The 24,931-nt window shown below is 45.5% G+C and overlaps 1 protein-coding gene across 1 annotated transcript; it reads right to left on the minus strand.

Annotated features, from left to right (window-relative positions):
* Positions 1 to 5,451: 5,451 nt before the first annotated feature.
* Positions 5,452 to 15,748, minus strand: KCNS2 (potassium voltage-gated channel modifier subfamily S member 2). The gene is made up of 2 exons (XM_055799127.1): positions 15,520 to 15,748; positions 5,452 to 14,837 (listed from the first exon to the last, which is right to left on the minus strand). Exon 2 carries the CDS (start codon positions 14,798 to 14,800, stop codon positions 13,367 to 13,369), a length of 1,434 nt encoding a protein of 477 aa, XP_055655102.1. The 5' UTR covers positions 14,801 to 14,837; positions 15,520 to 15,748; the 3' UTR covers positions 5,452 to 13,366.
* Positions 15,749 to 24,931: the final 9,183 nt, after the last annotated feature.

Genomic DNA, 24,931 nt, shown 5'->3' on the forward strand with positions numbered 1-24,931 from the left:
TTGTAGTCTTGTTATTCATTCTAACTGAAGCAAAATTAAGTTAATAGTAACCATTAAAGTTCGTTTCCATAGTCATCTCTCATGCTTTTATTTCTTTTCTCTAATACTGTGAGCCCAGATGTGAGTGCAGAAAACCACATCTCTCAAAGTCAGCTCTGGGAAGGATTTTTCCAGCTCAAGACATTGCTGCAAGCTCTATAAGTTCGAGGATCTCAATGGAAGCGTATCAGGCCAGTCTAAAGACAGAAATCCTCAAATACTTTGTGCAAGTCTCCCTCTCTGCACTCTGAGGTTGCTAAAGACCTATCCTGAGAGAGCTGAGCGCCACCCCAGTACACTGGAAGTCTTCGTGGACATCCTTTCCTTGGAGATACTATCAGGCACTAGCAGCTTTAGGTACTCCTTTAATTTTCTGGTGTAACGACAAGAACAATAGGTTCTTGGGTGGCTTAACTAGGAAAAGCAAATGCATTTAATGTCTCAAATTTGATTCTATAGCCCATTTATCTTCTGGGTTTTTTTCAGAATTACTCTCTAAGAATTTGCCCACAAAGACACTTTAGTAAAAGGGACTTGTGAACAGAACTCCTTAGTGAACCACAGTATGTTTGAAGTGACAAAATTCTACTGCTAATCTGAGTTAATCTGACAATTACTGGATGTTATAATTATTTACTGTTTATTTACAGTAAATAATAGCTTGCCTCTATTTGCCCAGGTACGTTCAGATGAGAGTGCACAGTGAGTGGCTCAGGCTGCTTCTCCATCCAGTGTATTGAACTTCAAATATAAATATGGCTCATGGTGAGTGAATCTGTGCACGAGTACATGAGATAACCTTAGTCAACTTTAACAGGCACTGGTGCTTCCAAGCAGAATGTATACTGTATAACTTCTGTAAAGCACTTTGTGTGCACACTCTTTTATCACTGTGATATAATGAGGATTACATTTTCTTTTTAATTGTGTATGTGTTTATAAAACTAATTAAAAAGACCTTGTGACATGAGGAAGCCTTTATTTCTTTGCATTTGTAAACATTAAGGGCTCCAGCATACTGTGGCATTTCTTTCTGTACGTCTAAAGGCAATGATGGATGTTCTGTGATCGTAGAATCATTTAGGTTAGAAAAGACCTTTACAATTATCAAGTCCAACCGTTAACCCTGCACTGCCAAGTCCATCACTGAACCATGTCCCTAAGCATCGCATCACGTCTTCTAAATACTTCCAGGGATGGTGACTCAACTGATTTCCTGGGCAGCCTCTTCCAGTGCTTAACAACCCTTTCAGTGAAGAAATTTTTCCTAATATCCAATGTAAACCTCCCCTGGCACAACTTGAGCCTGTGTCAAGCAGCTGGCTGGGAAACCAGCGCTGGGTTATTTCTAAACCCGGCAGCGGTGCAGCAGTGTTATGGCCACTATTGCCAGTGAAAGCCTTGGAGAAGGCAAGTCCTGGGTAGCGCGTGGTGTTTCTCGCCATTGTGTTGTGCCAGCTGAGGTAATGGCTTACTCTTTGGGATAAGGCAAAATTACGCTGATAGTTCAGCCTGAAGTCGTTAAGTTGCACTTGGGGACTTGCTCTGTTAAGTTTGTCTTAAAATACTTTTTCACAAATTGTATTTCTCCTCTCTATTCAGTGTATTCATTATGGAAAGGGACTACTATTTACACAATGTGCTCTCATCTTTTTTTTTTTTTTTTTTTTTTTGTTGTTTTGTTTTAATTTGTTAGGGTTTTTAAAGAATACTTGAAATTTCCTCATATTTTGCCGCTTCTCTTCCCCCTGCTCGGGAAGATGAATGTGGGCGTTATGTTTAAGAGCATTCCCCGAGCCAGGTATTCTTGGGACATGGTGCACAAATGCAAATGTCAGCAACAGCTTTCATTTGAAAAAAAGGGGGGATGTTCAGATTCCAATCAAGTCTTTCTCTTTCAGCATATTTGTTAGTCCCAGACAGACTGGATACTAGGTACTTTTTTCCATTGTTTGCTTCACAAATTCCTCAGGATAGATTCATGCTTAGTTTCACTAAGGCTTTAGAGAGTCTTCTAGGTTAGAGAAGAGCTATATTTGTCACAGAAACAGAAAGAAAAAAACATTTAAAAAAAAAAATTCTTTGGAGAGAAAAAAAACATATGGCACTTGCACCTGGCCAGGTCGCTTATGAGGCTAACTAGGGGTATGAGGGAAAAAAAAGTGTTGGCTGACAAAAGCAAATCAGGTAATCATCTATGTAATTTACTGTTCTACATTGCTGTTTCACATCTGATTTTCTTCCATTCATGTTTATAGTCTTTTATGTTTATGTCCTATTGATTCAGTTGCCACTTTTAAAGGTAGATCTAATTTTTAAAAATTTTATAAATGGAAACATACCATAACAGTGCCAAGGAAATAAAAATGGGAAAAAACCCAACATCAAAGTCACTGACAGGGTGGTGTTTTCTGCTCCTTTGCTCCTCCACTCCTTTCTGCAGTCACGGAGGATTTTGACTGCAGGTGATGCTTGTCTCTGCATGGAGAGACTTCCCATGCTCTAATCCTGGGCAGACGTGGATGGAGCTGGTTTTATCAGAGGGCTGAATGAGCTGTGCATCTACTCAGGATGTCATGTAAGTATTGTGCCCTGCTGGGAACCGCTGTCCCTCACCTACCCTCCTCCTCCTTTCCTTTCCCTGCTGTAGTGGAGGCACTGAGTCTCCTGCAAAGTGTGAGGAAGCAACACAAAGCAGTGAGTACCACGTTGCCACCGAGAGATGGTGGTGGGTAGCACTATGCTCAAACCAGTGCCTGTGGTCTCGGAGGCCTTGCAGGAGCCAGCTCCTGTCTCGGGGACAAGGCCACGTCACGGTGGCAAATGGCTTTTGATGCAACTTTACTTTGTTGGCAGGACTGTAGCATAGCCATAGCCCCCGATGCAGATGTGGGCATGCCCACACCAAGGTATCTGAAAATCACGTTTAACCCTTGGAAAGGAAAAAGTTCCTTGTGTCTGTTTTTATATTGAGGTACAATAAATGCTTAGTGGCCCTTGTCTCGGTGCAGTGGAAGTCTGTGTAAAGGCATTAGCCAACGGTTGCTCTATGCCTTGCACCAGGACATTGCTTAGTCGAGTGTCACAATCCCTTGGTCTCCCAGGTGCTTACTGTGGGCACTAGCTTGGCTAGAAGCGATGGTGGGAGCAGGAAGTTTTCATGTGCTGTAGTAGGCGAACAGCCAGAGTTCTTGCCTGATGCTGGTACTCGCTGCCTGGGTGCGAACAGCTGTCTCTAAAGGCCACAGAAAATTCAGAGGGGATAAACTGAGCAGTAAGAAGGGAGCTGCCTGGAGCAAGCCAGCAGGAAAGCATTGGAAGGAGTTAAACTAAACTGATTCTGGGCCCTAATGCTAGTTTTCTGTCTGTCATAATGGGGGGGAAAACATGAATGATATTTACTCACGCACTGCAAACGCCAGCAACCTTCAATTTTTTTTCTGTAGGTGTCACAACTTCAGAAATTGAATTTGTAAATATACACAGCCACATGCTGATATATCTGATATATTTTTCTCTGTCAAATTAATTAAACCGTATGTTCTTTACCAAAGACTTGGACTCTTCTGCCTGTGGCTATTGCTTCTGAGGACAGATATTTTATATTGCAGTATTTGTCCTTAGCCAACTCGTAGAGAGAAACATAGCTTTCCTAGTCCTATTTCTCCCCTTAGGGACAGTATTTGGTGCTGAGCCATGTAATTGTTCTTCTGCTGTACACAGGCGTGTGCAGGCACAGACGCAATCACCCCTCCTCTACCTCCTATTGACCCTTTCATTCCCTTGGTGTCACTGAAAGGACCGATGCATGAGAAGATGGTCCTGGCCCTCAGATGTTTATAATGCTTTTTTCCCCTCTTCAGATCCTTCTGCTGCTTTGCACTCCTCCTGGGCTTCCAAAGCCTGTGTGGTTACTGTTAAGGAAAAACTTGCAGCCAATACATCAAAGAGGGAGACCAAAAGCTTTAGATTTGATTTATCTGACACTAAGCCTTTAGTGTGATGCCTTGATTGGTATTTCATTTTTATTACAGTACTATGGGGTATACAGGCTTAACAGCGAGAGGTGTCCTTTTGATCTCTCATTGCACATGAAAACAGGTGTCATAGTCCAGAGATTATGGAGGTCAGAGATTATTTGAAGAAGGATTAAGTAGTTACCATTTTTCTTAGCAACCATATCCAAAAGCACGAGATTCTTTTTTAAATGGAGGCCTTATTTCAGTCTGTAGATAAGTCACGTTTATTTGTCATATACCAGTTTTCCCTGCTGAAACTGTGGAAAAACACTAGAATTTTTTTATAGTGTTTTGTAGTAAAAAATGCAGAGACAAATCAAACTCTGTACTTCTAAATGCAATTAATGAAATAACTTTTTCTGAGTCTCCTAAAATCCCAGAAAAGTTGTTTTTTTTGTCTTGTTTTTCCTGGTAGTTGATCTTTACAGAATAAAGACCGTCCAGAAAATAAAGGGGTGACTGTATTAATGTTCAACACTGCACTGATTTATATACGCATGGAATTGCTTAATCTAAATATGATTTATCTCTGAAAGTGAACAGAAGTCTCTAATGCATTAAGTACTGGTTCAGTATTTCAATAAGTATAGCTGAAATATTGCTCTGACTCATTCCAAGAGTCCCTCTCGTCCCGTTAGAAACTCTAAAACAACCCAAAGTAATCCGGTAACCCTCTATGGGTACATGCTAGAAAATGTGGATGGGCTATATACCTGTTGTACTTTGTTCAGCAACCCATCACCCTATTAAGGAAGCGCATCCACCACTGACTGCTCAGCTTTTCTAGAAATATCTTAGCTTTCAGGGCTGCTTATATTCCACAACGTACCGTGGCTGAAATTGATGTCAATAGTGTTGTATTAAATTTGATAAACCTATTTCTCCTAGTTAGTGTAATTATGACTCTTGTGCTGACACCCAGATGTTTAAACCCAAGTATGTAATTATTGAGATAAATAAGGAATTGAGAATTTCTAGGATCATAGGACCAGCAATACAGTAGCCCCACATCCTTGCAATTAATGCAAATTTCTTCCAGGAGTGGGTATCAGTTTGAAGCCTTTTAAGTGTAGTTAACGCTGATTTATTCAGCCCATCCACTGACACAGTTTTTATACATCTCATAGCACTTATCTTCAGTTACTGCCTCCACAAAACCCACAACAGTTAGGTCGTATCTTGCAGCTAAAGTAGGAGGAAGTCTTAGTTGCAAAGTGTCTGACTAATATTTTACTTTGTAGACAGATGCTGAAGTGTTTAGTTCAGCTCGTTGCTCTAGAATGAGGAGTGACAATCCAGTCCTGTTGAAGAAGAGATCACTGCTGCGTTCCTGAGCCGTCTTCCGGCTTCTGTCCTGAGGCTGCCCAGGGCCGGGTGGGCACCGTGCTGCAGACCCAAACATCTGCTGTGTTCCCCCCTCACAGCAAGTGACCGAAGCTGCGTGGCCTTACTCCCCAAAGTACCGCGAGGCTGCCCACCTCGTGTGTAGAGCTCCCTGCTGCTGCCCCGAGCGAGGGCAGGGTATGCCCAACACCCCTGGCTGTGCTTAAGAATGTGGGAATCTAAGCTTTGGGAAGCTGGTCTCTGATGTTTGGTCCAGATCTCTAAATGAAACCACGCCAGACGTGGCTGTCCTGTGCACTTTGCAAGGAAAGAATCTGAACACTCTTCCAGCTGCAGCTTTGCTTTCTGTTCAGGCATATTTGTCTTCTATTCTGGACTATACAGGATCAATGTTTCATAAAAAGCCCAGAACCCAAGCAGACTAATCTTTCATTCACCATGGCTTTTTTCTCACCTTCTCCAGCAGGATGGAGAGGTGCATTTTGCTTTTCTATTTGTGCTTTCTCAGGATGAAAAGCTGTCGCGTACCTTGTTTCAGGAAACATTAACTGTCTGTCAAAGCCTTTTTCTTCCATATTCTTGGCACGCCTAGACTGACCTCTCTCTGAATCTAAAGGGATTCTTAAGAAAATCAAATGCACCTAGAAACACCTGCAACCTCCTGTTCCCAGCATGACTCCCATCTCCTGGCGTGTTAAATGGTTTCAGTGCTTTGAGGCTTCTGCCAAGTGTGAGGCAGCACATTTGTATTTTTGTGTGCTAGTGGATGTGTCAGTGCTGTGTAAGAGCTCGCATGAGGAGGTGTCCTTTGTGCTCTCCAGCACTGCCCTGGCAGCACTGGTGGGAGCTCCAGTACAGTTCCAGTGTGCTTGGGGAACACAAGAGTTGGGGGCAGGGCTGCTCTCACTAACGGAAGTTTAAGGAAGGATTGGTGCATTTTTGCCACCAAAAGCATAAGCAAAATTCCCCTGTATTTATAAAGCACTTCCAGTACTGCAGCTGAGCATTCCCATGCAAAAAACAACTGTCAAACCTGGTAGCTCACCTGCCAGGCTGAACACGAAAGAGTCTGAGGAGGAGCTACATCCTGCCTTTGGCCAGTTGAGGTGTTCCAGTTGTGGGGACCTGCCTTGCCTCTCTGCTGACACTGCAAGAGAGGGGGAGGCGGGTGGGGGTGACCCACTCTTCCTGTAGGTGCTTGCAAGTGGCACCAGCCTCTTTCCAGGTTTCAGCTGTTTTCTTTAGAGCTGTGCTCCCACAGGGAACACCGAGAGCCATTTCACCAGAGAAAAATACATCCAGGGCTTCTTCCTCTGGGTTTTCAGGGTAGGGCTCAAAATGTTAAAACAGGATCATGCTAACCGCAACAGTTGGAAGCTGTGCCTTGGGATGGAAAGAATGAAGGAAGAAACAACATAAAGAACAGATTTTCCCCAAAAGTAAACCATGTTTATGATGTGTTATCTTTTGCCATACTTGGAAAAACCTAACATACAGAGGTGCTAGCTCATGATCTGGAGTGCTTAGGCACCAGTGCAATAGAAATAAATTAGAGTTTACTTGGTAATTAAATAGCTGGTCATTAAAGGGGCTGTACTAGGGTGTCGATGTGCAGAATGTTTCCTAGGATGGGAGTGAACATAAATTTCAAAAATAGCATAGTAATTTAAAATGCTGATTTCCACTGACAGTTGGTGGGATTAACATTCCTAAATCAGGAACTCCAGCCACTCGCTTTGCGGTGTTACACCTCTAGCACGTCACCTGGTCATCACATGTCATGGGGGCTGCAGGAATAGCCACGTCAGGACATGTCAAACAGAGAGGGTGAAGCAAGAGGTACGGGACTTGAGATGGGCAGAGCAGTGGCTGCTGGTAAGCAAACCGCAATGTTTGAGTACCACTCATGTTCCAAATGTGATTAAAAGTTTTCTTTGAAGGTCGACAGTGCAATCAGTGGAATAGTCTTCTCAGAACCGCACAGACTTGTGCACCACACAGAGCACCTGCGCAGGTGGTGACAAAAAGCAGATGTTGGGCTGTGCATCTGAAAGTGGGCAGCTCTTTTAGGGTGCTTTAGATGTATAAAAGAAATTGGCTGATTTATAGCAGACTTCGTCTGATCGCCAAAAAATGTAGCCCTGTTTATTTCTGAACAGGGATCAGTGAGAAGCCAAACCCCGTTGGTACCCTGAAAGGGAAAAAAGAGTGGGAGGTGCTGATGTTTCTTTTACACTTCTGTGAAGCTGAAGAGTTGGATTTGTGCCACTGCCTCCTATAGCCAGCCATATGCATTTATCCAAGCGAGGACTTGCATGATTTAGGGTTGTGTGTAAAGGGTGAGGCGATGTCAGGGAAACAAATTTCTGCAGTGTCCAGTGGGAGGTCAGTTTGAGTCTCAACACCTGCGAGACTATTCTCCATCCTCTGTGCTAGCAGGAGAAATAAATACCAGAGCCAGACCTTTGCCAGCAGTGTCATGCTGTCTTGGGAAACACTTTCTAGACTGGAGGTTGCCTGGTCCAGTTGACAACCCATGATTTTATATATGAGAGGTGAAGAGATCCACAATCCTTAATGAGGGGGATGTTTCTTAACAACTTCAGTGATTGCTCTGAAGGCACAGACATTACGGCTGTCTCTGAAACAACTAAGCAGAGAACTGTTGCTTTGAATAACGTAATGCCCATTGTTGCCTATTGTTCCATTGTTAACTCAGGAAATTATTCGAAGGTGAGAAGCATTGTCTTATTTTTCTTCTTTTTTTTTTCCTTTCTTTTGTTTTGGTTTTGTTTTTTTTTAAGGAAAAAGGCAGAATCAGTAAAAGATGCTTCAGAAACTGGATGGGAATATTCTTCTAGCCCTTCCTAAGTAGTGGGTGACTTGAAAATAGGTTACAGGAGATCAAACTAATTTCTAGTGTAACTTAATGGGAAACCAGGTGCATAAACTGGAGGGGAAAAAAAAAAAAGAACATGATGAGAAAAGAATAGTTCTGGCACAACACCTCACCAAGGGATATGAGTGGTGACTGTGGGTTGAATGTTGTTTGAAAGTACCGTCAAAGGTAGATTAAAGTCAGGGGTATTGTGAGAGGAAATGGATAACTAGCACAGAAAGAGAAGTTACTCCAGGGACTTTCTGCTGCTTGTATGTGCACAGCTGGGGCCTCTAAGGATGGGGGTAGTTTGGGAAGAGATGAAAGGTCATGTCAAGTTGATTTAGCACCTACAAGTCCTATTGGTATGCTGCTTAGTCCCTAATCTGTGAGGTAGAGAACAAGAAGCTTGCGCTATTTGTTCAACTGAAAAATGAGTTTTCCCTCACCACAACCACGAATTAAGAGTATTTCTAAAAACAGAAATCTAGCCTGATCTGTATGTTTAAAACCCCCCTAACTTCACAATGAGATCCAGGTTTCTCTTTGATTATAATATATACGCAGATTATCCTGAAATTTAAATCGGTTCTTAATCCCTGGTGAAAGATACTTTTAAATGCATTTAATTTCCATTTTGTGGCACAAAGCCGAGTTCTTGAGTGTGTTACACGCTGCTGGGACAAGAAACGCAGTACAAAGAGCACCAGATACAGTAGTTCCCTGCAGTCTCATAAATTCTGTACAAAAAGGTACAAATACTGGAGGTATTAAAGTGGAAAATTAAATGCAAAGTTCTTTGTTTTTAAGTTTGCAGTGTGAAGTAGCTCATGTAGCAAAAACCAGTCTGCTTTCAAAATGGATAGTCTGCAGGGAAAGAGAGAATTAGCAACTGATGAAAGTAAGTGAATAATAAACCAGGCAATGTTACAGAATCTGAACATACATAAAAAGCTTAATCACAATCTATATATAGATTTTACATCTCAGGAAAATAATGTAACATATTGCTTCTCAAGGACATCTCCAACTCTCATAATAGCCTAGAAATAGTACTAGAAATCAAGATTCTCTAACAGTTTATTTCTGGCAATAAAGTAAGTTGCCTCTTTTGAAATATTACATAATCCTTATTTAGGCAATTCAAAACTTTCAGCCAAAAGAGAGTAGGCACAGCATTGTCGCTGGTGCCAAGAAGGTGACTGTCCCAAGGAAGGAGCAGCGTGTGCCAAGTGCAATGTTCTTCATTAAACTGCACATCCACAGTAAGCAGATTTCTGACCACAATTTCCAAGTTTCAGACAGTGGAGCAATTGGCCAATTAGTCCCTCTAATCCTTCATTTCTGACCTGCTGTTTTACAGAAGTGAAGGTGCCCTGCTCTTACTAAACAGTGGTTGAAGAAGTCTGGCAAAAGTACTGACTACTCAAAAAGTACACCACCGCTTCTCCTCATTGAGGCATTGGAGAGATTGAATCTTTCCTTCAAAGTGTAAACATTGTGTCATTTTTATTTAATTAGAGATGAGGATTCTCAGCTTATTGGACTGAGCCCTAGAACTTCATAAAATGGCAGGAAGGGTGTGCCTCATTCTTCCTTACCTAGATATTTCGGGGGAGCTAGGACAACAGCACTACTTAAATCGGAACAATTGTTATCCTCCTCAGTGAAAAATTCTATTAGTCATAAGCAAATATTAAAACTGCTGCACAAAGCGATCCAATACTGCACAATGCTGGCTCAAACAAATTAAACCTAAGCAGAAGTAATGCAGAAAAAAAGGCTACACCCCGTAGGATGGTCAGTGGAACACGACTTGCCAAAATGAAAACTAAAAGGAAGCTTGGCAGGTATAATCCTGTGAAAATAAGCATGTAAGGGCACATGGTTGCTGTCTATAAATACACCGTGCATGCAAACACTAAGAGGAAAACGAATATATTTAAGCTAAAGAACAGTGGTGGCATGAGAAAAACACCGATATAAAGCAGCCATTAGTAAAATTATGCTAAAAATTGCACAAGCCTTGGAGAGCAGCACAGCTCTGGAATGCTCTTCTGGAGGAGAGGGGAGCAAAAATCTGACTGCTTTTAACATGGAATTAGTTAAGTTTATGAAGGGAATTCCTGTGTACTGTGTAAAGTCATTGTCATGATAATGAGAACATATTAAATTTCAGTATGTTATTTATTTAGTGTCTTTGATCCAAAGCACTTATATAAAAAAGCAATAATGAAAATTCCTTTCAACCAGTACAATAAAAGTCATAATTCCTTGGGGTATTTCATTTTCTTTAGTAAAATGCAATTTGGATACATTCCATTCAATATTTGCAGAAATGACAGAGCATCAGCCCTACGAATAATAATAAATCTAGAACATAAGATAAGCTGTAGGTTATTGAAATGATGTGTTGCAAAGTTTGGATCCAACCTTTGCAATGCTAAACTAGCAACAGCTGAGGGGATTTGTGACTCTTTGGCAAGTTTACAGGTCTCTTCAAATAACTGCCCTGAAAGTCATTGGTTTTCAACTCTGTGAATCTACTGCTTGTGAAACTGAGATAAAACCACAGCTTGGAGCCGAGTGCTCTGAAGGCCCCCAGCCGACAGACCTAGCGAGAACTTGCAGTGTCCTTGACATCAGAGGAAGGGTTTGCCACCCTTGCAGCATGTAACCCGACCGGAGTGTTTGTGCTATGCAAGCCCAGCTCTTCCTTCCCTTATTCCTTTCATGGTATTTCAATTCAACAGGCAACCTAGTGCTGTGCCATGTTTTGGGTGGGCGTTTGTAGGTGTGTGATAGTTCACAGACATGCAATACGAATCAGGGATAAGACTATTGAATTTGTGCCTGTGACCCAGCAGAGAACTTGAACCAGCCCTCCAGAAGTGAAAACCTCAGCAAAATGTTTCAAGTTTGGACACCTGTTTTGGGTTATCCAGGTCTACCTTCAGGGCCATGTATATGGCCCTTCGATTTTCAAGGGCAGCAGGTAATATCTTGGCTATTGACTTTGGAATTTGTGGAGGGTATGCTGAAATCTCCAAGAGTTTTATTTGGTAAGGTTAGAAAGGACCAGCTTCCCTGACACTTCATGACCTACATCAACTGCTAACTGACGTGAGAGGAGGGTATTCAAAGGAAATGGTGGGAGTGTGTGTGGGTAAGTTATTTTACACTGTGTATTCTGTGATAGATCAGTGGGCAAACCAGGAGTCTGATCCTGGAGTGCTCAGCTTTCTGGTTTTAAGTGGAGCTGTTACAGCAACACTGACAAAAGTTCCAGACCAGACAGCAGCCTCTAATAGCCTAAAAATGGAAATTACCCATTTGTACCATCTTTGCTTTATTCTGCCAGTTGGGCCACTCCTTGTTGTGGTATACAAACACAGGCTTCCAAACATGGCAATTATAGCTTTATTATTTTAGCTTTTAACTAGTTTGAATTTATTTTCTGAACCTCTCTAGTCTTCACAAGTAAAACAAACAAACAAAAATAACTAACTGGAACATTGTATGTAATATATGGGATGGAAAAGCAGCAGGATCTGAAGAGAAATGCTGTTCTGCCCACCGAGTGCCAGTAGTTCGTTTTATAACACAGGTCCCTGGAAGTATAAAGAGAGGGAAGCAGCGGCTTCTACCTGTTGGCTGCAAGTGTTTGATCTCTGTACAACTGCATAAGGGAAAAGACTGAGCACTCAAACAATGTTATGCAGACTCATGATTACTCTTGAAGATCTAGATGATCTGCTAACACGTCTTTTTTTTTTTTAAAAAAAAAAAAAGTACAGGCCAGACCTTGAAAGGATTTAAATTGACTGCGTCACAGAAGCAGGTAGGAGGATCTGCCCACAGTGAGTGCAGTATTAAGCTCTTTTTTCTTTATCTGTTCCTTTCTTAGGCCCTTATGCTCTTCCTTAGCTGTAAGTTGTGAGTTCTTTTCTGAGGGAAAATGTGACTTACAGGGTGGGTTTTTTTTCCCCTTAGAATTTCCTTGGCAGAAAGCTTAATGAAATTGTCTGCCATCAGCACTTGCTTTCAAGCTTTCCTGATAAAATTAGATTTTATATCTCGGCATCACATATGGCATCTTTATAATTAGTCTTTTTGCAGCATATGAATGCCAGTTCCTAAAATGCTGCCTGTACTGTTCATGTGGGAATATTTTGCTTCATTAAACAAATCCAAGTTTTTCATTGGAGCTTCTAATTGTTGAAAACCCACGTTTTTGTGTGTCTAATCTCAGAACCATTTTGATGGACTGAAGTACAGCGTATCTTCAGCTTCACTGGAACCAAGCTGTTTGCAGATCACTTCTGGAAATGGGAACCTGAGATGTCTTCATGGGCCTCCATACCTAGAGTCACTTGTGGAAATGTAGTCTTTGAACACATCGCTATCTTAAAATGAGGGGTGGGCTTCTTCAGACGGCTCAGAATTGACCTAATCTGGGAAGCAGAGGTAAGTCTATGCATAGAAGCTTCTGAAGAATATTACTATACATAACATTTCAGAACAAGAACACCCAGTTTTTAACACATGTGTTCAAGAGTAAACAAACTTCCATTAAAATGTGAAGCGCAGAGGTGTTTTCAGACATGTGACAGAATTACCGGTCAGAAAGATGGGGAAGAGTGTTCCCAAGTCAGTGATTCACAGGTGATTTTTTTGAACTGTTGTAAAATGCGTGGGAAGTCCTAGGACAGATACCAGCATAGGTGATAGTTGATTTTTTTCATTACTTGTGTCACAGCTGAGAATTTTTATTTCACTTGGGTACGCTCATTCCTCTGCTCAGACGAGGAGGAAATGCACAAAGTAACAGATCATCACTATACCACTAGCACTAATGTGATGGAAGTGGTAACATTTGTATGGAAAAGTCAGCATTTAGTACCTATGCAACAGGATGAAAATGTGCAAACTGTCAACTTGTAATAGAAACTTCTTTAGTTTCTGAAGTGCAAAGTTAGTGCAGTGTCAGCAACACTATCCTCTAAGAAAAAAGAAGACAAATAGGAAAACACTTATAAACGTAGCTCTTGATAGCTCTCATGCAAACTGCTGTCAAACTTGTACACTAATGCAGTGAATCGTTCAGGCTGAGCTCACTGGGGGTGCTCCTGCTCATATTGGTAAGACTGGCCATAAGGGATTTAACTTTATAAGCATAGTAGTCCCTTAAGTTGACTGATGGAACTTCTTTCATGCCGTCACCAAAATCACAGCTTCTCATGGCACTCTCTAACTGCTTCTGACGCCTATAAAAGTGGGAGAATTTATTGAAGATCAGTGTAATGGGAAGCACTACCACTAGGATACCGGCTAGGATGCATGCAGATGCTGTCAACTTGCCAGCAGTGCTCCCTGGCACAACATCTCCGTAGCCAACTGTGGTCATGCTAACAGTAGCCCACCACCAACAAGCAGGGATAGTGGCTAACCCCTCATTCTCTTCTTTCTCAATGGTGTAAGCCACTACCGAGAAAATGGAGATGCCAACAGAGAGGTAAAGTAAAAGAAGCCCCACCTCTCTGTAGCTGTACTTCAAGGTGGCTCCAAGAGACCTGAGACCTGTGGAGTGTCTAGCAAGCTTTAAGATGCGAAAGATCCTCATGAGTCTCAGGACTTGTGCAACCCTGCCTAAATTTGCTAAAGTCGGACTACTTTCCACCACCAGGTTGACAATTAAGGTAATATAAAATGGAAGGATAGACATTAGGTCAATCAAATTCAGGGCATGCTTGAAAAATTTTAAAAAGTCAGGAGCTACTGCAAATCTCGCCACCAGTTCAAAAGTGAACCATGCAATACCAAAATGTTCCACGATCTCAAAGCGAGGATCTTCCTCGGTGTTCCCGTTGCTGTCAACAATCTGAAAGTCTGGGAGGCTGTTCAGGCACATGGTCACGATGGAGCCCAGCACCACCATTATTGAAAGGACACTGAAGATTCGACTTAAGACCGAGTACCCAGGATTATCCAAGGCAAGCCAGAGCTGCCTCCTGATGTTTCCAAAGGGTTGTTTGTCAAATTTAGAGGCATCATTGTAGAACGCCAAAATCTCGTCAAAAGAAGATGTGGTACTTTCCTGGTCACTTTGTTCCTCCCATTTCTCTTGGTCTGGCTCCATTTTCCTCCCATGGTAGCTGTAACTGCAGCAGGAGTCTATAAAGAATTCATTGATTCCCCAGTATTCAATCTCCTGGCTGAAAGAAAACACGCAGAGTTCACCCATCACATGGAGCTTGCCGGTGTTATAAAAATGTAGCACGTAAGGAAAGAGCTCGGGGTTCCTGTCAAAATAGAATTCATTCTTGGTGTCATCATAGTCGTCGCAGAGCTCCAGTATCGACTCCTTTGAGTGGCAGCTCAGCAGTTTGCCCAGCCTTGTCTCAGGGAACCTTAATAATGTGTTGGATCTCATCTTTTTCTTAAAGCCTCCAACGTTGATGCTGATCTCATTGTCTTCAAAATTCGCCTCAGATAAAGCCTTCAGACTCTGCCCTGTCATAGTGAGCTCCTTCCAAAGGTGTACAGGGAATGAAAACCTAGGATGCAATTGCACAGAAAATGGGCAGAATGAGCACACCTGCAGCATGTTCACCTATTGATGCTTGCTTGCCTGCTTTTTCTTTCATTCTTTCTTTTTCTTTCTCTCTCTCTCTTTTTCTTTCTTTCATTATTTTTTCTTTCTCTTTCCTGCTTTTTCTTTCTCTTCCTTCCCTTCCTTCCTTCTTTCTTTCTTTCCCTGTCCCCCTTTTTCTCTCGTTTCCCCCTTTCCCCCCTCTCTTTCTCCCACCTCAGGCACCGAGGGCGGCTCCTTTGTTCCCGCTGCAGGCTCCCGCCCCTCCCCGTACCCTTCACCTGGGCTGCGGCTGTCGCTCCTACGACACCCCCCTCCAGCCCCCGCACACACCCCCGCCCCGGCCCCGCCGTTACTCACGGCCTTTGTGCGACCGGGTTCGCGCGGATCCTGCCCCTCTCTCCCGCTGTGCCCCGGCCCCGCCAGACGAGGACCCGCACCGGTCCCGCCGCCCGGGGCCCCGCTCCCCCCGCGCCGCTCGCCCAGTCGCGCCTCAGGGGCCCGAGCCCCGCGCCGCCGCCGCCGCCCCCGCCCGGGGCCCCGCTCAGCCCCGGGGGCGTCGCCGCCGCCCGCCCCGCTCGGTCCCCGCCGCGGGGGAGCCGCCCCGCCCCGCCCCGCCGCGCCCCGCCGCGCCGCGCCCGCCGTACCTGCTCTCAGCGGCCGCGGCCCCCCGCCGGCGCGCCCTGCTGCCCCCTGCCCCGGCCCGCCATCGCCGCCGCCCGCGGGGGCCGCCAGGGCTCGCCTCGCTGCCGCTGCCGGAGGGAGTGCCGGTGCCGGTGCCGGTGGCGGGGCGGGCGGCCCCACCGGCCGCGCGGTGCTGAAGGGACAGCGGCCGCGCGCCGCCCCGCTCAGCGGCGGGAGGCGGTGGCACGCGCGCCCGTCATGGCGACGACCCCCGCGGCCTGCCGCCCGCCCCCGCCGCTCCCCCCTTCCCCCCGGGCCGACCCCGCCGGGCGAGCGATCGGGGCCGCCGCCGCCGCCGCGGGACGGCAGCGCGGCGGGCGGGCTGGCGGGGGCTGGCGGCCGCGCTGCCCGGCTGAGGAGGGGCGGCCCGGGAGCCGGTGCGCCGGCGGTGCCTCCGCTCGCTCGCTCTCGCTCCTGCCCCCGCGCAGCGCCGGTGCGCGGGGACGGCAGCGGCGCCGCAAACTCGGGTTTCCTCCCCCCGCTCCTGCCTCACGCCGGCTCCGGGCGGCACAACTTCCCCGGGGGGGGACGGGGGGGGGGGCGCCCAGCCCGCCCGCGCTGGCTCCGGGCACCCGCGGGCGCGCTGCCGAGGCGCGGGGACGCCCACCCGCCGCCCCTCACCCCCTGCCCCTGTGCCCCCCGCCCCGTCGCCGCTGGAGCCCGGGCAGGGGCCGGGGGCGGCCCCCAACCCCCACCCCCTCCACCCCCCGTCGCGGGCTGGTCCCGCCGCGGCCCCCAGGCTGCGGTGCCCGGGCAGGTCCGTGCGGGGGCTGGGTGTGGAAGAAGGGGGCACCCGCCAGAGCCAGGTGCTGCCCGAGGGAAGCGGGGCCGCGCGTGGGGGCTGCCCGCCGCCCCTCAGCCGCCGGCCGGGACCCCCCTGCAGCCGACCCGGCGACAGCGGGCGGGCGGCCCTGACAGACCCGTGACGGCGGCCTGGCCTCCTGGCCCGGCGGGCATGTGGCGTAAGGCCTGGTGGCACGGTCACCGGTGGCAGCCCCCCGCGGCTGTGGGGACACCTCCCTCCTCCCGCTGAGCCCCAGCATGAGGCAGAGGTTCCCCGGGGAGAAGCCCGGCCTCGGCTGTGGGGAGCGGCGGCTGTCCCGGTGCGCAGCAGCCCGGTGCGCCAGGCCCACCCTGGGCAGGGGGCCGGTGGTGCAGGGCACAGGTGCTCCCCGGCAGGTGCTTTGCGCTGGGCAAACCCGCATCGCCTCCTGCCAGCTGACTCGTGACGCCTCTCACTCATGATCCCACGCATCTGGAGTCCAGCTCCTGGAAATGGATTGTCGCCCGTGGAGATGCAGGGGGATGAAGCCTCTGCGCTTGTTTTCCCCAGCCCTGGCAGAGCCCCAAGCACTCCAGCCCTGTGCGTCACCTTTGGCTTGTTCCTTAAACCGTTGAAGGTGGAGAGAGGTTATACATCCCAACTCCAACAGCACACCAGCCCTGTTTACAAGGAACCCCCAGTACTGAAGACAGCCCTGTCAGAGGCCAGGTAAGTGAGCACAGATGTGGAGTGGGGCAAGTGAAGCCCTGGTGCATGCCGGTGGCTGGGTCTCCAAAAGCCTGCTCATCTTCCCTACCTGGGGTGTTGTGATCACCCCACCATGTCCCACTGATGCTGGTGCATTCTATGGCCGGAGTCCCCAGACCTCTGGGGACACTCTCACAGCAGTCTGCATGGACCTATAGTGCCCTCAGCCCCCCAGGGGTGCTTCAGAAGATCCGTGCGTCAAGTGTGCTACAGATGATGCCCCCGCTTGCCTTTTCTTGGGTGGTGCTTGCTCTTGCTTTGCTCTCCTGCTGGTGAGTGCTTCCTTCCTCCCCTTCCCCCTACAGTGCTCCCCCTGCTACAGGTGCCCCGAGTCAGGGCTCTGGGTCCCAGTGTGCTTCACTGCATGTCCAGTGGTGTCTCAGGAGACATAGAATCCACACCAAATTATGCACCATAGGCTGCCCTCCCAGCCAGGGAAAGTGCCGCCGCCTCTCGGTTCAGTCCCTCCAGCTCTTCCCCTCCTGGGAAGGGGCACACAGGAGACAGAGACTGAAGATAGCAGGGAGGAGGTTTCACAGGTGCAGTGGTGACCTGTACGATTCCCTGTAACAATGACTTCTCATCTCCAGAGAGGCAGCTCTCCTGCTTCCCAGTGGCAGTTATTAAGTTAGTTTGCGACAGCCTCCTCCTCTTGGGGCTCTGCTGGTGAATCACTCACTGGGGAGCTCTAATTATATTGTCTTTTAATGCCTGAGGCAAAGCATGGCAGGACACAGGACTGGGAACCACCACATTGGGATTTCTGAGTTGGATGCCCCACCACGTTCCACAGGGCTTAGGTAAATCACAAAACTTCTCTGCTGTGATTTCCCACTTTCGGAAAACAACAATAAATCATATCCCTCAGTGACGTTGCAAGGAATAGTGAGCTGCTGCTGGTAGTGCATTCAAGTGATGTCTCTATGTTTTCACCAGCTCTGTGCTCTCCTAGGTATCTAGTGGGGGCTTTAAACATAGTGAAATATCTTTAGCAAATCTGTAAATTTTTTTTTCATTACTTTTCTTTCTTATTCTTAAATTAGATACTTTTCCCCTAGTGCTGCTTTGGAAGAAACTAAGTGGAGATATGTTTAGAGCATTTCCAAGCTTTTATACATTGTTCTTGCTTTCTAAGCCACTTGGCTAAGAAAAAGGATCATAGGCACCCTCATACCCATTTATCCACCTCTGTTCTTATCTTTACTGTGGAAAAATCACTGGTCACTTTTCTAACCTGTATTTTCTTGTTAAAAGGCACAGTGAAATTTATGCAGAGGTATTGGAGATAAACAGCAAAGTAATATAACTGCGTAAGGATTTAACTCCCCCTAGTCTAATATAACTGCTCCTGTAATTAGGGCTAATTGCCTCAGCCGGAGCATTTTGCTAATAAGGCTAAAATGCTTCCAGCACCCGAGACAGTTATCCAAAATCCATCTCGATGTTTCTGCAAGGCATGCATTCTGCTCCACAGACACACAAGCAGGTCAGTTGCTGACCACCTAGTGCTTTCGCCTTTCTCAGCAGTAAGTACAGGATGAATTGCTGTGGACATGCTATCACTGGTGGAATCAAAGGGAAAAGGTCTGCTTTGATATGTCAGAAGGAATCAGATATGTCATTTTTGCACAAAATGAGCTTGTGATGGATCAGATAAGAGCAAATTTTGGGATGCACTAATAATAAATAAAATAAACATAAAGCAACACTTTACTGCCCTGTGGATGCTTCTTAGACTGGGGAGAATGCAAGAGAAATGTTGAGGTGGGGCTGGGATGGGAATGTAAGGAAGCGTGAAAGAATTGCCTGTTGGAGTAGGGAGATAAGTGAGTGACTCGTGTCGCCATGGGGCACGGTTACAAAAGCTCAACTAACTTTGGGCCTTCTGGTTATAGCTGTTGACTCTGAGACTGCGTGAGAGAGACAGGGCTTGTTTTACTGGTATACGTGGTACCATGTTATTTAAGGAATATGAGAAGGTGCCAGCGCTGTGTAGAAGCATGGGGCATGTACAGGTGCCGGTCAGGGTGCCAGTCTGGGTCTGGGGACATACTAACTGTGGTGTGTTTGACTGTACACCCTGCTGTGGGCTTGTGGTGACCCGAACTGTGAGGGAATGTGGAAATTGCTGCTACACTAGCAACCAACTTGGTGTAGGAAGCTGCCGCCTGAGAAGCCATGTCCTCAGACATCTCCTGTCTGGTCCCTGTTGGCTGCCCCACCGGTACAGCTGCTGCGCTACCCCACAGTGAGTTTAATGGTGATGAGAACATGACCCAGGCATGATACACTGGTATCTTAGATGCATTGTCAGCTTTGGGAGAAGTGAAACTGCTATGACTGCTACTACTTCTACAGCGTTAATGACATATTGAATAGGGTCTAAAGGAAGATATGGGGCTTAAGTCAGTGGTTTTATTGGCACTTCCACTTAATGGTGGATAGATTCACTTTGGACTTGGGGACACAGCCACCTATTAGGCTGAAGGTGGAACCAGTCTGAATTTAATCCTTGCTGGAAGGTCTTCGTTTGGCCCTGGAGCCGGATTCAAATGTACATTCTTGTTGACCATTCCCTTTTGCTCCAGATAGAAAATTCTGGAGTCTGTGTTAGTTTAAGATGATAGATATGATCTCTTTTTCCTTGCAAAGCCTCACGGGAGGCTGGAAGCGAAGCATTAGTGACGGCATTCCTACTGCCACAGCTATTGACTGCAGCCAATTGGTGCATATGTTTAAAAGAAATAAAAATAGTTTTGCACGTAATGCTCATTTAAGTACTGGAAAAGGACTGTTGCAGAATATTACCAAGTCTGAAAGAATGAATAAGTTGAAAACGGATTTAAATTAATTCATAAAGGCTATGTCCCTCTCTGGATATTTAACCAAAAGATCTGAGTACAGCCTGAATTTGACAGAACGCCATGTATGAGAGAGAATATTAAAGAGGAGGGACTGTTATAAATGCACTTTGTTCTTACCCCCTCATATCAGCAAGGTAGCCATTCTCATGATATTTAGTCACTGGTAGTGTATGGCCAGCTTTTTCTACCTGGAAGTTTAAAGAAAGCTGAGATTAGCCCCACTGGAGGATTTCTCAGCTGTTCTCAAACCTCCCATAACCACAGGCAGAAAAGAAATGCCATTTGTTTATGAATCTGCTGCTCTTTCTGTAAATGCCCAGACTGACATGCCTGCTTTTCTTAGGAGGCAAAGGCTTTGCGCAGGCTCTTGTGGCGTTTGCAGTATAAAACTGGTGAGGGAGGAGAGCCAAATGCTTTATTAAGCTAGAAGTTTACAAGGCAGTGATAGCAATGTCTGAAAACAGACCTCCACTGTGACAGAGTGGAACTCCAGTGGATCACAGAAAGGCCATTTGGCAGCTAAAGAAACCAAACATGAATGGAACATTTCATTTTGGCTGACAGCACCTCAACAGAGTGACAAATACTGATCTTTTGCAGCACACTGATTACATGAGCAATGAAATTTTACTGTGATGCCTCTGCGGTATTATGCCTTTTGTTGTGAGATGACATGCTTAGTCACTGTTGTGCCTGCTCCACCTGATGATTCTTGACTATGAGGGACATACGATAATATTTGCTTTTGCAAGTCCTGTGGGGAGCATTGTCTTCTTTAATTAAATCACCATATCCCGAAATCATGGAGTGCAAGGCAAGAAAGGATCATTAGATAATTGTAATTTTCTTTTAGTATAGATCGTAGAATTTCAGCCTTCTGTCCCCTACTAAAAACTAATGTCTGAGATGGGTTAAATGAACCACACCTACAGACCCCTCTGACAACATATTAAGAGGAGCCTGCAGTGACTACGTTTACATCAGCGTTTCACTTTGGATTGGGATTGTGCTTTTGAAGTGACCTTCTTGATCAGCTCTGCTACACTGATTTCGATTACATCGAGTCTGAAACTATATTCCCTTTGGGTGAACACAACGCAAAAGCTGAGCTGCAGGAGTAAGTATTGCCAGTAGCAATCAGCAATGGGAAAGAAGGGGTTTCAGAGCTGACGTTTTGGATGTAAGATGACTCAGGGGTCACTTTCCCAGCAGCACTGATGCAGTCAGCAGTGGGCGTGACCTCTTTGATATTTGCCTAAATGGAGATGGGGAGAAAGATCTTGCTTGCATCCAGATTATAGCTATTGATTTTAAACTGGGGCTAAAAACCCTACTTCTGTGCTGTCAGTCAGCTGACTTGGAGCATTTGAAGGCTATTTCATTTGCATTTGGAACCTTCCCATGTGTTTCTTCCCTTACCCTTCTCACGCTTCCGTCTATCTGGAAAACAAAGCCATGGGAAATCCAGCTACAGCATCGCTCCTCTGGGCAGATCCACAGATTTGATATATTCTCAGCTGATTTGCTCTTGCTGGGAACATGCCTCATGCTTAGATGGTGCAGCATGTTTTGTCTCCATTTTTCTTCTGTACACTTTTAAAGATGAGGGAAATGCTACTTGCTCTATGCAAGTGAGAAAAGGCTCACCCAAAGCTAAACTAGGCCCCTTATTCTAAAAAGAATAATGAAGATAATTTCTTGTTTGCATAGATTTATATATCTGTGACACAGGGATCTTCATCTTAAATGAAAAAAAACCAAGTTGAACTCAAGCAGGAAAAGCAGTCCCTACTTGGAAACATTTTACTCAAAAAGCATGAATATGAGAAACCCCCTCCTAACTTACATCTATTTCAGTCTGGGAGGAAAACTGATTTTGATTATGAAACCACCATGCAGAAGGGCAGGAGAAGCCTCTCAAGCTAGGTGACCCATGCTCACACACTGTCCTAACTTCCTGGAGTGGCATATTTGCACAGGTTAGTAAACTTCAAGTCAGGATTGTTCAGTGTTGTAATGATGGGACAGCTCTGCTGTTGTCACCATTGCCTGACACAAGGATCAGTATTATCTCCTTCTTTCTTGGTGCTTCCTGACTTTTTCAGGGGGAGTTTGGAGTTAGGAGACCCTTAGCTAAATCCTGTGTTACAAACAAACAGCAACAACATGGAAATTGTGCTGGTAACAGCTGGAAGAGACTGCTTCTTCTGCCAAACACAATTTTTTAATCCAGTGACTTCCCCCTCAACTCTTTGGATGAGTTTCTGGTGGGCACCCAGCTCTTCTCGTCCGTATAGTCACACCACACAGCGTACACCTTGCTATGATACTTGTCTTACAGCCCTTCACACCCTGTTAGCACAGACCTCCCCAGCACGCTCTCTGCTCTGCCTGGCCCGTCTCAGGTGCAGCCTGAGAGTGCTCTGCAGAAGGGTACCGCCAGGCAGCCTGCCATTGCCTTTTGTTGCCCAGCCTTGTCACTAGGGGTATTGGCAAGGGTGGACCGATCGTTTCATGGCCAACATCCAGACAGCACGAGGCTAGTCTGCAGTGGGCCAAGGTGGAGCTTGGAATCATAAGCATCTTTACTTAACCTTAAGAAAAATTAGGGGAGCATAAGAGAATGTTACATTTCATTGGCCCAGATGTATTTTACATCTGAAAATCTTAACAGCCAGCTAGATCAATGAATGAGACAAAACAAATAAGCAAAGGAAACGGAAGGCAGGCATACCAGCAATGTTCTCTGCACCTCCCAAAGGTGTTTCTGCAGGGAGGGAGCAGAAGATGAACTATCTGCTTTCCATTTCTGAGTTGCCACCGCCACCTCTCACTGGCTGCCCAAACAGCTTGATGCTGTAGTGTCTGGTGTCTGCGGCCATATTCTAGTTTGAGAGAAAGCTCTACTGAACCTTTGGCTGAGGTCATACGGGTTTGAGTGGAACAGTTTTGGGGAGCTAACATTGTTAAGACCCAGCTCTAACCACAGAGGACCATCAAGGGGCTCCAGCCCTTTCTGCTTCCCAATACTTGTACAGCTTAGCGCAGATTCAGAAGTTACTGGCTCCTGCCTCCTAAACACAGGTCTCAGCTTCTTAAATATGAAATAGCAGTATTGTCTCTTTTTTTATGAAGCCACTCAACATCAGATCTTTTGTTTTATCTTCATATTGCTTGTGAGGGATTTAGCTGTTGCACTGAGTGCTCCAGTGTTCACAATTCTTCAGTCTCCACTTTATTTGCACCAGTTGTTCCGCCAAGAGAAGAGCAAAGTTTGCCTCTGAAGTCAGCCTGAATGTGAAGAAGCTTAAGGATCCTGGGTGACTGAAGAAACAGCAGCATGTCTCTGAAAAGGCATGGTCCCAAAGTGGCAGCACAAGTATATCCTCACTGCCCAGCATCACCAAAAGGGAGCAAGTGAAAGGTACATCGCACCTAAACAGTTTCCTGAGGCTTCCCAGCCAGGTTCTGTGAATGCTCTTGCCCAGTTTGTGTGGACCATTCACCATTGCCTCATAAACCGCCACGTGCAGAGTTTGCCAGCTGGGAATTTAAGGTAAATCTGTCCTTGAGGTGTTTGTAGCAAATAGTCTGGAAGGGCACTCCCTGGGAAGTACATGACTAGTACACAGTGCCAACAAAATATGTTTCTGTAATGGTATCGCTTCCAGCAACTTCTCCTTTTTTTGGTTACAAACTAAAGCACAAAGAGAAAGACTTTGTGCCACACAGAGCCTTACTGTGATTGCTATAGGTTTTTTGTTTGTTTGTTCATTTCCAAAAAATGCTGCTTAGTGGAAAACAGACAATTTTAACCATTTGTTCTTTAACAACTGCCCACACAGTAAAAGGAATTTAAAAACTTTTTCATAGCCTGCATAATACTTATGTCTGATTTTTTGAATGGGAGAGCACCCCCCACAAAACATATTTTCTTAAAAACACTAACAAACTGTTTGCAGCAACAGACCATCTCTGAGTCATTCACTGTAACTTTGAAATGGTAGTACCTTTCCTGAAATGTATCTCAAAGGCATTTTGGGGTGTAACTTATCCTAAAGGTCAGACCTGCCTATCTGAGGGCTGATTGAGAGTATGCACATTCTTATATGCCTCCAAGTATATTCTGGTTGTTAAGAGATCTCTCACTAGTGGATGAAGGATCAAGAAACTATTTCCTTTGGATTTGATTCACTTTGATATTTTTGGATTATATTTAAAACAAGAACAAGCCAGTTTAAAAAAAAAAAAAAAGGATCACTAAATAAGATTCTAATTAATGTTTCCCGCTGCTATCACGGAACAAAAGGTTTTAAAGTTTCTGAAACATGTTGGGACATCTGTGCTTACTTTCTATACACAATGCAGAAAGTCCAAAACATCATGGGAAACCTTATTCTGAAGGGATGCCAGTCCAGATCCATGCTCTGAAGAGTTTCATATGGTTCAGATCAGTTTATAAAAAAAGTCTCTGAACTGTTTTATCCTTAGCTAACATGATTTTAAACTTCAAATTTTTTAACCTCAATTCAAGAAAGCACTTAACGATACGCTTAATTATAACCACCTCTGGTTTTCAGAATCATGTTTTTCTTTGCTCTCCTGGAGTTTGTTATTCCTATAATAAAGAGTAAGAGGAAATAATGAAGTAATTTTTTTCGAGAGTGTATACAATGGAATTATGAGAATACAGCAGTAGTTTAAACTTCACTGTTCGTCTCTCTGACTGATTCATTTCGTATAAAGTCAAGTGAGGGCCAGCATGTTGTGAGCAGAGGAAAACCTGAATTCCATTTTATTTGTTTTTTCTTTTCAAACTGCTGCTTTGTGGAGCAGTTCTGAACTTCACTGCAGTTGGGATATTACACTAACCAGCTGCTGATCAAAGACTTCACTGAATCTAGGTCAGGTCTAATTTGTGAAGCTCGCAGAGTTAGTCACTATGGCAGCTTTCTGAAAGGTACAAATGGAGAATCCATG

Source organism: Falco peregrinus, chromosome 3, assembly GCF_023634155.1.
Source record: "Falco peregrinus isolate bFalPer1 chromosome 3, bFalPer1.pri, whole genome shotgun sequence".
In the NCBI taxonomy this organism is placed as follows: Eukaryota; Metazoa; Chordata; class Aves; order Falconiformes; family Falconidae; genus Falco; species Falco peregrinus.